The 15,610-nt window shown below is 37.3% G+C and overlaps 1 protein-coding gene across 1 annotated transcript in view; it reads right to left on the bottom strand.

Annotated features, from left to right (window-relative positions):
- LOC146163882 (ubiquitin carboxyl-terminal hydrolase 24-like) overlaps positions 1 to 14,119 on the bottom strand; it is a 40,399-nt gene extending 26,280 nt beyond the window's left edge. The window contains exons 1-20 of the mRNA XM_083382978.1: positions 13,964 to 14,119; positions 13,485 to 13,629; positions 12,764 to 12,858; positions 12,496 to 12,633; positions 12,147 to 12,240; positions 11,846 to 11,963; positions 11,230 to 11,424; positions 10,407 to 10,604; positions 9,693 to 9,851; positions 8,873 to 9,091; positions 7,533 to 7,736; positions 6,746 to 6,907; positions 5,842 to 6,087; positions 5,375 to 5,481; positions 5,160 to 5,252; positions 4,553 to 4,673; positions 3,781 to 3,975; positions 2,367 to 2,479; positions 1,339 to 1,672; positions 61 to 147 (exon numbers count right to left, since the gene is read on the bottom strand). Of these exons, the coding sequence (XP_083239104.1) occupies positions 61 to 147; positions 1,339 to 1,672; positions 2,367 to 2,479; positions 3,781 to 3,975; positions 4,553 to 4,673; positions 5,160 to 5,252; positions 5,375 to 5,481; positions 5,842 to 6,087; positions 6,746 to 6,907; positions 7,533 to 7,736; positions 8,873 to 9,091; positions 9,693 to 9,851; positions 10,407 to 10,604; positions 11,230 to 11,424; positions 11,846 to 11,963; positions 12,147 to 12,240; positions 12,496 to 12,633; positions 12,764 to 12,858; positions 13,485 to 13,629; positions 13,964 to 14,000 (3,060 nt within the window). The 5' untranslated portion in view covers positions 14,001 to 14,119. The remainder of the gene's footprint in view (positions 1 to 60; positions 148 to 1,338; positions 1,673 to 2,366; positions 2,480 to 3,780; positions 3,976 to 4,552; positions 4,674 to 5,159; positions 5,253 to 5,374; positions 5,482 to 5,841; positions 6,088 to 6,745; positions 6,908 to 7,532; positions 7,737 to 8,872; positions 9,092 to 9,692; positions 9,852 to 10,406; positions 10,605 to 11,229; positions 11,425 to 11,845; positions 11,964 to 12,146; positions 12,241 to 12,495; positions 12,634 to 12,763; positions 12,859 to 13,484; positions 13,630 to 13,963) is intronic.
- Between the last annotated feature and the right edge of the window lie 1,491 nt (positions 14,120 to 15,610).

The raw sequence follows: 15,610 nt of genomic DNA, 5'->3' as shown, positions 1-15,610 counted from the left end.
TTTAAAGAGTGAAACGCCAGTCAAAAGCCAAACTACAAAGAATGCGCAACCCCGACCAACCATTTCGAGCAGGGCTTGGTTCTTCTGGCTACTTTCCTCTTCGACTTGCATCGAGGACACAGAGGAAGAAACTTTCGCTGACACAACCTGGGAATAGAAGATTTAAAGTTAAAGACCGACAGCCGTTAGAAAATCAACCATAACAACAGTTTTAATCACACTTTACGGATTTTCGTTACCATTTTAACAAAATAATAATTAAGAGGTGAGATTGTGCACTCGCCACCTTGCCAATGCGATTGCAATTTGCTTCGAGAGAGTACCCCAGACTTGCGAGTGCCCTTTTGACCTACTGACGGTGTTAATTTGTTCATCAGCGACAAATTATGTTTAACGCAAACGCACGAAGTCCAACTATTGCGCAAATCCATTGCGTTTCACGTTTGTGACTGTACAGGTACAACAATGAATTGACCAAGCTTGTCGCAAGTGTTATAAAGTACAACGTATAAATTACAACGTATGGAGTCGGTTAAAAATAACCTGAGTCCGACTCCGGCCAAAAAATAAACCCGAGTCCGACTGCTGAATCCGACTCCCGAGTCCGACTCCGGCCAAAAAATAAACCCGAGTTCGACTCCCGAGTCCCGAATCAGGTCAAATGTGAGATTTCGTCGAGTCCCGAGTCCGGCCCTGACTCTACAGCCTGCATTCCGCCAATTTACGTAACTAAAATCACGTGGATATTCAGCAATCTACTTGTAGGGGTATCGTATAATTCATTAACTTACAATACATGGGTGAAAAATATTCCACAATATGCTTTTCACCTGTACAATTTCCAGTTTTTGGTACTGCGCATGCGAATGTTAAAATTTGTCACAGCGCATGCGCATGTTGGACTCGGGAGTTGGGTAGTTTTACGTAGTCTTAGTCGAGTCTTAAGTCCCGAGTCCCGAGTCCGACTCCGCAGCCCCGGTTGCTAGTTGCTGTACAAAAGCATGATTTTGCTAAAAATGTGGCCTGTTTAATAATTTTTGTTAGAAGAGACATATTTGGAGTTTGAAATGGCATAACAAAGAATAACTCGGTTTATAGGGAACGAAATTTAAAAAAAATATGGAAAAAAACGCTTAGCGTAAAAACATACTCGAAACACAACACAAAAACTATTAAGAGTAAAAAAGTTTGCCACGACAAGCAAAATAAAAGACATACGCCTTCTCAAAAAACACTGGATAAATCTGTGCGCAAAATCGACATCTATAATGTCAGATAAAAACAAGTTTTTAAATACACAAACAAATTTCGGTTCGAAGCATATTAAACAGTCTTCACCTGAAACTCGCTGAAGTGACAATCATGCAGCAGCATGCGGTCGTTCGAGAACGGGATTATCCGATCGTTGGCCAACAGCTGAACGTAGTCGGGGACGATGTCGATGGAAGCGGCGATCTTTCGCCTCACGCTTCGCACCGTTTCGTTGCTGTGCGTCTCCAATGTGAAATCCGGCTTGTTCGAGTCGTACCTGACCTCTAGCGTCACCGGCGAGCCGCGAAAGAACTCGCCGTGCGGCAGTAGAGAGCGCGACTCGACGTGCTGCCACTCGATGTCGCTGATGTACTGGTAGACCACGTTGAGAAGCCGCTCGATCGTCAGGTTCTTATTCTGCCTGGGAATTGTTGGTATATAGTTTCGATGCGAGTGCTTTACGCAGCTACATTACAACTGGTAGGTAGGTGGAATTGCGGTGGGATCATGCTTTTTTTTTTTTTACTATTATCTCTCCTTTCGAGGATTTTCAAAAATGTCATATCATCTATATTAGGTTTTTACAACTAAAATACGCATACCAGTGGTAAGCAGGAAAAACTAACAAATTTCTCGTGTTTCCATTAAACGCTTTTTAACTACTGTGTTAGACACCTTAAACTGTGAAATTCGTTTGAAAATTTATTGTTATGTCATATAGATGCAGGTAAATCGCACAGTAGTACGCCACGCACAAGAGATAGGGGAGGTAGAAATGAATAATGCAAATAAATTTCACTTAAAAAAAACATAACCTAAAATTTTGCATTTTTGCCAGATTTTGCAACTTTCGGCAAAAACTTAACTCGATTTGCTTACACCAATGTTCAAAAATTACACCAATGATCTTAAATTTTGTATACAACGGTTTTAGGTGTCTATCTGTCAAAATCCAAATGAGTCATCAGGTCACTTAAAAAATCCGCTCGTATCTTATTTCCTATTAAAGATACAAGTGTGATGTTCCTAATACTTTATATACCGCCTAACAAAGTTTCCCATATAGGTTTTTACTGCCTGTAACAGCCAGCTGGCAAACATGGAGACAAACATACTTCCGCACTGGCGTTGGTTGCGAAACGTCGGGAAGAAGATTTGCCGCCAGCATCTTGGTTGCCATGGTCACACCCTCCGCGATCGTGTTAGGCTCTTCTCCCATATGACACGACTACAAAAGGAAATTCAATGTTGTCAATAAAACACCAGTAATATCACATATTTACGATATCACAAAGGTTAGCAGTAGACTTGGCAACTGGTGTTTTCTAATGTGGTTGAAGTGTGCGAAACGGTTTAAAATTTACTGAAGCATCAGACTTTCAAAATATAGGCTACTTCTGTACCTTAAGCTGGGAATTAGCAGTTAGTTTATGTCAGCGGGTCATAGCGGTTTCTTGTGATTTCTTACCGGTCACTAGGGATGTTAAAAGTAGAATATCGAATCCTTGGATTCGAATCCAGATGGGATTCGAATCCAATTCTGCCGTGTATTTCGGGTAATTGGAACCGATATAATTTAATGTTTTACCGCGGATTGTTGCGCCTAATTGCACAAACGCGTGTGGTAAGTTGGCCTGTCGCCGCGGCGACCAATTACCGCGTCTCGCGATAAAGTTCGTCTAATAATTAGGTGTCAATCAAGCGTTATTGGGCGAGCGGCTAACGTATAATGTCTGGTGTGGAATTTGCAATTTTCCTAAATGCGTCAAGTTGCAAAAGTAACCTAGTGTTGCAAAACGTGCTGGCCGTCCACAAAATGCGCTATACGGTTCCTTAAGGTCAAATTTAGGCCAATATTCAGCGAAGTTATGGAGTTATGCACAACGTAATTGTCAAGAATTCGTTATGTCAATAATAACTTTGTATTCTTTGCAGTACATTATTTGACTGCATAACAGATCATACTAGTCAAAAAAGAAGCACTAAGACCCAACAATGCTTTCAAAAACAGGACCGAATTGCTTAAGACTTCTGTATGCAGTGTTGCATTGTACTCACTATTGGCAAAAATATAAGTTTTTGCAACAACCTGGACAGTTGACATATTACAGTTTACAGAACGGCTTCAGATGACAGTTGTTAAGAATGTTAAACATATGGGAATTTTTTTTAATTATAATGTACACATGTTAGCAAATTGTTTGGTTGATTTATTGCTGTGATTGTGGGCCCTGTAGGGTAGATAAAGATTAATCCCTTCCCCAAACAAAATCGAGGCTAAATAATTTAATAAAAATATACTAGGATTCGCTATTCTGAATTCGTTATTCTGGATTCGAAACCTATTGTTCTAGAATACCTTGGGATTCTATTTTGAACATCCCTACCGGTCACAAAAACCAAACCTTAAAAAAATGTAAGTTCTATCTTAAGATTCCTAAATACAAGCGGAAAGGAAGTGAAATACTGGCAAAACAGTCAAATAAACTTTTTGGTGCGAAATTCGCACCGCTAAAAGCCACAACTCACGCTCAGTCGCTTGTAGCACTCGTTGAGGAACTTGGAATGCAGCGCTGCGACGTCCTTCTTGAGCTTTTGCGCCACGTCGACGTACGAGTAGCGGACCAGGGTGGTGACGGCCTTCTCCGCGACGGCGTGCGAATGGCAGTCGAGGCAGACGCGCCACAACATGTCTATGCCGATCAGGTCAAGCTTTTCAATGGTCTGTTAAAATGCGAGGTTAATTGTGGCTTGGGTAGCTGGCGAAAACTGTGATGATTACTTTTTTCGCAAGAATATTGGTGGCACGGTAGTTTTTTTTTTGCAAGGTTGCATTTTCTCGGATAGTTAGCATGACAAGTTCATAAAGTGCATGACAGCGTTTTTTAACCTTGCGTTTTACGACGACTTGCTACATACTTATTACTCATTCCAAACGTTTTTAAGACAATATTCAATATTCACAGTTGGGATAATACTTTTTCGAAATCTATATACCATTGAACGAAAGTATTTACTAATTTAGGAATGTGGGAGTTCACAATAGTCGTGGACATATTTACACTTTAAAGATTATAATTTTATCAGATACGCTAACTCGTCCGATTACAGCGCAACCAACATTAAAGTATTCGCTTAATCGTTGTTGTCGTATAAATTCAAGTTTTGTTGTAATTGTCGCTTGTATTAACAAGATTTATACCCGGTTTGTAATTAATTGTTTATATCAAAGCCCATACAGAAGTAGGTTTCGTGGTAGAAAAAATTTAGTTGTAGAAAATTGTCAGGTCAAGTGAGTTACCGTGGATCCGTGAAGCTTTTTCATCTTCTGCTCGTGAATATTCACGTGAGACATAAACGCGATGAAGCAATCGAACAGCGACATCGTCATGAGTGAAACGTCAATCTTCAGAATGCGGTCTCTGGGCAATAATAAAAACATACACACTTATTAACTGGAGAAACTAATAATCTTCATTAGTTTATATAGAATGTAAGTAATATTGAAAAGTTATTAGTTGAACTCTTGCCATTGTCCTGTAAAAATGATCGTAATTACAAAGAACAAAATGCAACTACAATGCAAAAAGCACTCTGTAATGTTTTAGTTTAACCTGAAGAATATATTGTCAGGGTTGGGAGACTTGAATATTATTAAGATACAAGTAGTGTTTTAACAATATTTTTTCTTTATTAGCATTACTCTATTTTTGGGTGTTTTTTTACTAATCATTATTGGCGCGTTTTAGGTGCTGTTATGGTGAATAGTATTATAATAATCGCTCTCCAATTTTAACATTTACATACACATGAGTAATCTTTCTGCTTATAAAGCTTGGTATATGTACTTTGTTAATAAAGTGTTCACTTTTTGGTCCAGACAAGTAGTATCCCTGACTATAACTCACCGAAACATGTTCTTTACAGTGTCACTTTCCATATCTCCCAAGATGTGGATGAACCACTCGCAACAACGTTCCTGGTCTTCGATGCACGTCTCCCTACACAAAAAACAATAAAGTCAAGAGATCTATCCATCAAAAGCATCAGCGGAACTAAAAGTTTACCCTATACAACAGCAACAGTTGCACACAAATTAGGCTTACTAACAAATTAAGTTTACTTTTTAACGACCAGCGTGTCCCAAATGTCTTTCGCCCGGTTCCAAGACAGGTAGAGATCGCCCTCTTTTAACAGGAACTTGAGAAAGTTGAGGTGCCAAAACATGTACTGTAGATGGTATAAACAAACGTAAGATATCACACAATGTAAAAAAAGGTTTAATTTCAAAATACCAAGAGAAAACAAAGCAACAAAGGTGGAATAATACACACATATGTGCTGGTATAACTGTGTAAAAACATCCTTTTTCTTTAAAAGACTACACTTTACCATGGAAATTGAAGTCGTTCGGCCGGCAGATTAAACTGCAATTTGTGAAAAGGTTAAGGTTTTTCATTATTTTTTTATGTTCAAAAAAAGTTACTGATTTAAATTCGGTATATCCATTAACAAAATTTTAATTTGTAACTTCGGTTGACTAATATGCCTAAAGTGTTGTAGAAGGGAGGCTGATACAAATCGACTCACGTCGTAATGCTTGTACCGCTCATCGACCACCAGGTGTCCGCAGAGATCCGTCTCCTGTGACCTGGCGCTCTCGACCGACACCTGGTGACAGCGGGTGAGGCTGGAAACGACCAGCTTGACGATCTCGTGCTGTCGATTGAGGTCGTGCAGAAAGCTGCGGTCCGACTTGTTGGAACGGTATTGCGACTTGACCACGATCTTGGAGATGTCGTGCATTTGCTTCAGAGCGGGCACCACCCATTGGTCCTGTACGTCAAAGCAAGCAACGTCAGCAACCAAGATCATGGAGCCGATTTTTGAGATGCGAATCACCGCAGCGGAACAACTCGGACAGTAACAAGATGGAAAGAAATAAGGTTTAGATAAAAAATGACAGATAGCATGCCATAGCGTTTAGTTACCTTCAGTTTTATCCACAAGTATTTGACAAATACCAATACTACGATCCGGTATAGACTCGGAACCGATATTACAGGACAAATTATTTTATATTTGTTAAAGAACCACGACTTAAAGGCAAAAGAGGCCATAAGGCAGTCACTTGTATCGTTGCAATTTGCAATGTGGCGTTTTGATTGTAAAATTATGAAAATTCGTTTGCACTGACTATAGTAAGGTGCCTTGATTTTGAGTAGTAATTAGTAATCAAACAACTGGTTTTATATCAGGTAGTGGTATCGAAATACATACAATGCGTGGAATATTAGCAAAGAATAGACCTCATTGTTTTTCGGCTCACAAAGTAAGTGGTAGGGACAGATACTCTGTCCAGATTGTCGAGTATTGCTGGCAAGTAATAAATATTTGAAATGTTACATGATTTCTTTTCTGGCGGCAAGTTAAAAACAGAGGAGAACATAAACTCCAGAAAGTCTAAAAAGCGAATAAACATCGCGATTCACACCTTTTTGATGTCGTCGATGCAGCGGACGATAAACGATTTTTTGAGACTGTCTTTGACGTACGAAGAGTCGGTTAGGATTCCGTTATGTTCGTGCAGCGCCATTTCCACTAGGTGGGGTGAGAGTTTCGGCAAGTGTGCGAGGTCCCACAGAAGGGTAAGTACCTGGAATGAGGAAAAATTACCATGTAATTTATGTAATCTTGATTTTTGTGTTTCCGAAACGAAATTTTCACCAAATACACTGTTTTGGCGGTTGATAAATTACAACACCGGTAACCGTCAGTTGTCAATACTTGTAATCAGACATTGCGGCAAAAATATAGCAGCGCCACAACCTTAGCGAATGAATATAACCGATTTCCCAAGTGCTATCTCTAGTAAAGTAGTTTTGCCTTAGACAATTTACTAGAAACCGATTTCAGTGATGAATTTAGATTAAATTTTAATTGTTTAGGAAAGCAATTGTGAAAAATTCGAGTTAAATAAATGAACACGTAAAACAGGGGGCCCACAACTCTAGCGATTGAATGTAACGGATTTCTCAAGTGCTATATTTAAAAGTTGCTTGGCTTTGGACAGTTAACCGAAAACCTATTTCAGTGATAAATTTAGATTAAATTTTAACTGTTTAAGAAAGCAATTGTGAAGATTTCGAATTAAATAAATGAACACGTAAAACAGGGGGCATGTAGAAGAGAAAAATTTCGACTCAAAACTGGCGAACAGCAAGAGAAACCCATTTTCCGACTAAAAGTATGGGTTTTAATCGATTGCCGTGGCGAGGCACCTTTTCCATGTCGCGTCCCAGCTTGGTGTTGTGGCCGATGCGACCGATAAAGGAGACAAGCTGCTGTCGAGCCTTCTCGCCCTCTTGCAACCACGACTTGTGGATCAGGTTAAAGAGCAGGTCGAGCTGCTGCTCGTTGAACTGCGGCGAAGCGCCCGAGATGATGCTCTGTACGTTCTCGGACACCGACAGGCTGGCGTTGTCCTGTCGAGAAACACCAAGAGTAACGGTTTCAAAGAAGTGAATATCACAGCAAGTAAAGTGAATATCACACGTTCGCGTATCATATTTGTGGGGGATCAGATTCTGATGAGTGCATTTTGGAAACAGGTCATTTTGCAACGACTTTTGTTCCAGTCAAGTTTTTTGTCCATATGATATGACTCAAGCCAAGTCATGCCATCTTGTCACAATTTTATTTTAAAACAGCGACCGAAGCCGACCTAAGTAACTGGGTAAAGTCAGGGCAATACTGGACGAGTTTCAACTAATTACTAAAGCATCACCGATGTCGATATATTCTACGGAATGATAAAGGTTTTGGAATCGTCCAGCCTTACCAGGATCTCCGTAAAAGAATAGCAATAATTGCAAGAAATGACTAGCCAAAGGATTAACCTCACGACCTTAGCCATTTCAGGGTCGTAAGCATATATGTGCAACTGTGCATGGCTTATAACAAAACTTTAATCGCATTTTGCAACTTTTAACTACTAACGAACGGATATGCAACAATAAAAACTAATATCTTGTCCGCGAAAGTACGAAGATATATAACAAATTTGTAGACCAAGGTACAGAAGATTACGTAAAACAAAGGCACGCAGTTATACCCATAGGTTCACAAAAAATCAACAATGGATTGACACAATAATATTTCAAACGAGCCCAAAAAACAGATTATTGCCTCCACAGAGGTAAAATGGTGCCCAACTAAATTTTATAAAGAAACTGCGAATGCCAAACCTGCTGACAAACATAAACAACCAAATTTTCATGAGACATCCTAGTTATGACTCAGATCAAAGGTTAACACCTGACCATACTTGAAAATGTCGGCCTAATTATGGCTATTGTCGAATCTAGATCCATATAAAAGCACCGCGAATTGCGGTATTCAGATAAAATTAGTCACATAGTTTAACATAAAATTGAACGTATACTACATAATTACGGCGTTTTGTATGACCATATGTTTTGCCGGTGTCTTTTAAACGATTTAGCTACTGTTTTCAGATTACACAAAATGAGCAAAGCAAATTTTATCCGCCAAATATCCTAAAACACGGATACAATAACTAATAACTATAGCCTTGTATTTACAGCTCTTAAGCGGTTACCTGCAACTTCCAAAGCAGAGCTAGCTCGTCCGAGCTGAGTTTGTCGCCGATAAACTCCACCACCCTGCGGATCTTATCGCAGTACTGTGATTGGTCGATGTGGCCGTCCAATGAGATGCTGAGCAGCTTGGAATCGACCAACCAGTCGAGAACCTTGTCACGGTCGATCGTCAGGTCGTTCGTCGGAACCTGACAGGCTTCCTCGATCAGTTTCGTCACCTGAACAAAAATTGTAAACGGAAATTAGAGTAAATTGAGAAAGATGTGAAGCAACTCACATTTAAACACAAAATATTACAGTTACGCTTAAGGTGGTATTGAAAGTTTGTAAGTTTAGGATTTTCGAGGAATTCTGTTGTTAAGTTTTAGATCTTGTAATGTACCAGGAATCTGAGAACTGACTGTGTTTGAAAATATACAAATCCGAAACAAACAGAAATAGTTATTATAACCAATTGGTCTTTGTATTTTAAAAAGATAATTCGTCACGCTCAAACGAGGACTGTAAATTTGTAATTCTCAGTAAAGTTCAGTATTTTTTTGAAGCGTAGTTTTAAACGCAGTATACAAAGTTTTCTAAAGAGCTTTACACCGGTATGAGCGTTTATAGTTAGTTTATTATTTAAAAAAAAAACGTAGGAAAACCCGCTACGATTTTTTGAAACAAAGTATTCTGTTCGATAAACTATAAGGTGTTCCTACTGTCATTACAATTTACAGAAAACTCTAATTACCTTTCTCGGTATTACGCCTAGTGTTGATCTTACCACAACTCAAAAAATATAGTACAACTTTGATGTACAACAAAACTAAAACACACCTCCTTGAGAGCGTTCATTTTAGCGTTGAAGTGCGGACACTTTACCATTCTCAAGGTCACCTCCAGACGAAGGTCATCAACCGACGCCACGTCATCAGACCACATGACCTTGCAAACGCCCTTCATAGAGGTCAGGAGGTCGCTCAAAGAACCGAGTTTCTGAATGGAGAAAACGTGTTTAAAACATTTGTTTTTAATATTTTTTTAACTGGTGTTAAGACGAAACAAATGGTTATTACTTTGCAAAAACGTACGTTATTTCATTTGTCGTGCGCGTATTTTAAACACAATAGTTTTGGCAATCATCAGATATTTAGAAAAGTTGTACATTCTTGTAACCACACCTAGTATGTTTAACACCCAAAATTTCAGACACTTTACTCATTAAAAAACTCTTTGAAGAAACGTTTTCCGCAGTTTCACTAGCAATGTAGGTGTTTGATACAAAAGTCAACAAAACAATAAAAAACTTCTTAATGACAAAAATTGTAGTTTGGTACACTATGAACGGATATGTTATGTAGCTTGATAATGAATTTCAAACCCAATAAGGTTGAGTGGATCCACATCAACTTGATTAAGACGTTTTAATACGAGCTTGTGTCATCTTCAGTTAATGTGAAAAAATAAAACCTTTATTTTTTAGTATTTTTCTGTAATTTTGTGAATAAGGGGTGTTTGTGGGGCATCCAAGTATCCGAAAAAAAAACACACCTTCAATTTGAAGTCGTCTTCGGAAAGCTCACGAATGTACTTGACCGCCCTCTCCAGCACGGGCGCGACGTAGGACTGCACGCACTCGCGGTTCAGCCAATCGGCGCACCTCGAGAAGGGCTGAAGTATCGCGGCGAGCTGCGAGGCGTCCAGAGCCGGGTTTCGATCCAACGCCGCTTGGATCTCAAGCAAACCGCCCTGACAACAATCACCTCGCGTTTCAAAGTGAGCGCTAGCAATTTCGACAGCGAAAATCCTTTAGTTATAGATTGAATATACTAATGATGGTTTTATAACAGCTTTAACTAACGTATTTTTTCGTTTTTTGTACTGTTTGGTTAATGAAATGCGTATTCAAAAGTTAGTATGATAAACAGTTAATATAGCATGAAGGATTGAAAATATTCGTTTTTTAATTGATTCACTTTATTATTCTGATCGAGCATAGTTCCACATTTCAAAACATAATAGTTGTGATTTAAGGTTTAAATTAGGGTTGCCGGACATGTCGAGAAATTTAGTGATACTTAGTGTCCTTAAGGAAAATTTTACGTTGACCAATCCAGTTAAGTTGCAAAAAGAAAATAGGAATGGGACGTACGGTATTTAATAAATTGAACCAAATAAATATTACGGTATTTGTGCCTCTATATGTGCTTATCAAATCTGTCATAAATTTGTGCAGAATTTTACTTTTCCAAAAGTGGTAACCCTAGCCTAACTACAACATATTCAAGCCTACCACATTTCTTAACAAGAGTTTGAAGATATATGCGACACTTAGATATGGGTGACGACCAACATATCCAACATATATTCCCACCTTGAAGCAAAATGTGTTGATGACGTTGACCATCCAGCCGCGGTGTTCGGTGAAGCGTGGCAACTTACGGTTGCCGTCGGTGCCTGGGGGTCGTGAATAGCATTTGTCGAGGCCCCCGAGTTTGGTTTCCCAGGAAGACTGCGGCCATGGCCTGAACTTGTTCTTCAGGTTCCACGCGGAATCGGGGTCGAACGCCTGTAGATACCCACTTAACTTTTAACAGTGCTATTTTATCATGAAACGTGCATTCGAACATAATAGTAGTTTTACTCTAACAAATTAAGTTGCCATTACAAAGGTCAGAAAAAAAAGTACTACATTAGATTTTGCTCACAAAAGTTTGTTCAGGATGCTTATCGACCTTGATTGATTATATGAGTTTGGACAATATTTTGCTCTCATTTTTTTTTGCACCAAGAAATTCCTGCATTACAATAAAAATTGGGCGTGACTAGTCCCAGGACAGATAATGATGTAGTTTAATTCGCTTTTCATTTTATTCATTCTTGTGAATAAATTTACTTCAGTCCCCAGTGGATGTTCAATTTATAATGGCTGTGGTGGAATAGCCATAATAACTAACAGTACACAATTGTTAAAGAAAGTTGAAACTTACAAGACTTAAAATATCAAGCATGGCAATTGGTAGTGGTTCATATTGCATGCGAGCCACTACTAAGTCGACATACAAAAGTAGCATTTCGTGGATTCCTTCCTGGACATCTGTTAACCATCTGAAACCAAATGAAGAAACTACAGTCGCTAGCAGTATTTGCGTTACTTCCTTTGAGAAAAAAAATCTCTAAGAGAAAAGGTTGTCATGGCGATTGTCTAACGAACCTAACTAGCTGTTTTTTTAATTTAAATAACAAAGCAATTTTTAAAATTTAATGGAGTTGAATAATACAATATTTAACCTTTGGACAGCATTGGATGTGAGCAGTTTGTTAAAACATTCTGGCATACAGCGGTCCAAGAATCTGGTGCAGTTTTCATCCTGGTTTAACAAACCTAAACAACATCATACAGTTTTAGACACATAAATGTAATTGTTAAATGGCTTAGAAATGAGTTTAAGATAAAATTGGATACTTACCCGATGTCAGCATAAAAACAATGTTAGTTATATACAACACTGTGGGGCCAGAGGTTTTCATAAATATTAACCTATTTTATTTTTACTTTTTGCAGCATAGATTGAAGGAGAAATTTGTAATTTGATGTGTATTCTAGAATACGTGACCTAAATTATCCAAACAAACAAACCTTCTTTTATTTGATTTGTTGCAGCTACAAGGCAAATAGCAAGTGACTCATTAGTCCTAAAGGGAATTGACCAGTCATCAGTGAAAACACGTCCTTCTAGTTCAACAAGACTTGGATAGGGAAAATCTAATCTATCATCTGTAAAAAACGAAAAAGTATTAAAATATATAATTCAAAAAATATACTGTACATGCAAAAGTGCAACAACTAGTAAAAAAAAGAAAACATAGCTGACAGAAAATATATGGTATATCTAAAATCAACTAACCAGTAGGCTTTGCTTCCATATTCGAACTATTGTTTTTTTGATCAGAATTGACAACATCATCGTAAGAAGGTGGTGGAGCAGTATTGTAATTTGCACTGTGAAAGTATTTGGTATTTGAAGAAAAAAAAATCCAAAGAAAAAGTAATGAGTAGGGCAATCATTTTTTGTCACAACTGAGAAAATTAAACTTTAAAAGTTGAACTTCTGACAAATTGTGACCAAAAAACATTTCTTAAACCAAGAGCTAAATCTAATGCGATAAACCAGTGGTCATCAATTCACATACATCCAGCCGGTTTAACTTTCTGCCGCATATATTTCTGCTTTTATTACAGTTCTACTTTACTAGTTATTCATATTTTCTTTGAAACTAAGTAAATACAGTTTGATACAAATTTATATATCCTGCTCATGATTCATCTCTTTATTAAAAAAATGATAAACCTTGGATAAACCTAAATAGCTAGCAACAAAGACAACACGGACACATCAGAGCAACTTTATAACACCTCCAACGTAAACTAATTTTTTTGAACTATCATGTGATTTTTTTAATTTTCAAGTTTGTTTGCCAAGTTAAAAAATAGTCGCCAAGTCATCATTTTTTTAACAAATATATATCAAACACTTTTTTAACAAATATATTAACCTAGTAAACCTAGGTTTTTAAATTGACAGTTTGTTTAAACTTTTTTATTTAGCCAAGCCCAGAAAACCTTACCTATCTTCTGTCATATCCACATCAGTAATGATATCATAAGATGACATTGGCATCTCACAAGTAAGATAAGATACTGCTTCATTCAGGTCATTTTTTGCACATTGAAGGGCTCTCCTTATATTTCCTTCATCATAAAATCCCATTCCTGTAAAATGCAAAACATTGTTTAGATAAAATAAAATATAACATGGTTAAACAATTCTGGAAAGTTTTGTATAATTTAAATTAATCTGCATTGAACATTTTTTTGCAGGACACATAGAACGAATCTATTAAATGGGTTATTACAAACAGCTTTAAAATGAAAGTTAAGGTGGTATGCCCACACGGTGGTGAGAAGTTGTGATAAAGCTTTGTAATAGTATTTTCTGCGATTAAATATATTGAAATGCGCACATGATTTTAATTTGTAAGTTTTTCTTTAATAGTAAATGCATATACTATTATCCATTACATTACATTGGCTAAAAACGACTTACCTAAAAGGGCTTGTACATTTTCCTCAGAAACCTCCATAGCACTTATAAAATGCAATCTAGCGTTTGTACGCTAGAGACAGTTTGCTGTTAAAGACAGTGTAACATCTGACTAAAATCAACAATCGTAATATACAAAATATCAAAATATGTAATGACAACTTTTTCTGAAAAATAAAACGTCAAAAGAAAAATCGGCGCAGGTCTAGAATTGTAGGACAACGCACATTATTCAGGTAAGCGTTTGGGTTTGGAGGGGGGTAAAGTATTGTTATTAAATGATAAATATACTAATACTTGACCCAACCACACCCAAACGCTAACCCGCACCCTAACCCAAATGTTGTGCGTTGATTCAATAATTGTTTCAAAACTTTCAACGCTGTGATAGGATTCTAGACGACCGCCAAAAACTCAAAACTAACAGGCAAAGCATATAACAACATCAAAAATAATAACAAAGTTCTTAGTAATTAACAGATCTTAGCAACCGGTAAAAGCATGCAACTTCACTTTAAGCTGCGCTTTGCCACTAGCTTAACCCAAGTCAATTTGTCGCAATACCACATTTCATACACACTGCCGTCGAGCTAGCTATCATTTCGTTCTATTTTGCGTAATTCAATACTTTTCTGATTTTAAGTACAAAACCATCATAAGGCTCGAAGATTTGTTCTGGCTCATCTTTAATTCAAGTAGTTTAAATAAAATGCGTCAGGTATTCAAGCTTTCCTTTTAAAAATTAATTATCTAATTTGTTTGAACCGTGATGAACACATCTTTTTATGGCGGGGTTTTCATTAAAAACTACTCATGCGAATCGTTCACACCAAAGTACGTAATGTATTAAAAAACACGTTTGCCTTGTAAACATTTCGACGCTCTTTCACTATTGTACGTGAAAAGGTATGCAAAAAAAATAATAATAATACTGCATACCACAACGCATATTGTTTGGGTTAGGGTAAGGGTGGGTCAAGTAATATTATGTTTATTATTAATAATAACTTGACCCACCCTCAACCAAACGCAAACCCGTACCCTAACCCAAACAATATGTGTTCTGGTATGCGGCATTTGAAGAATTTTTTTTTATTTATTAATTTTTACGTACAATAGTGAAAGAGCGCCAACATTTCTCTTGGCTGTTCAAATCCTGAATTGTTAAGTTTCTGTTCAACACACTGCTAGCAATAAAGAATAGTGGAAAACAAAGCGATTAAAGTAGTGGGTATTTTACAGAAACAAGTTAAAAAGCAAGTAGTAATAATTAATTTACAGCTGTGTAAGTAAATTTAAGAAGTACTACTATGACAGCTGTACAAGTTTTAGCTTTATCTTTATTACAGTCAAACAATTTTAGGCTGCCTAAACATATTTCCTGGGCATTGTCTTAAGTTTGCAATTTGGTACCAAAATCTAAAAATACACAATGCCATAAAAATCTCTGGGATATTTTTTTGCAATCTGGTTCCGTAAAAATCTCTGGGATTACTTTTACATTAAAACAAATTTTTAGCTTTTGCTATGTGCTGTTGTGTTGTGCAGAACAACAATTAATACAAAAGGGTTCTATGTTTTTCAATTAATGACTTTTATTTGGTAAATAATTTATTTCTAATTTTTATTTTGTTGAATATCAGTTAAAAA

Source organism: Ascidiella aspersa, chromosome 2, assembly GCF_963924565.1.
Source record: "Ascidiella aspersa chromosome 2, kaAscAspe10.2, whole genome shotgun sequence".
Lineage (NCBI taxonomy): Eukaryota > Metazoa > Chordata > Ascidiacea > Phlebobranchia > Ascidiidae > Ascidiella > Ascidiella aspersa.
Note: the sequence above shows the minus strand (reverse complement) of the source record. Positions and strands in the feature narration are given on the sequence as shown.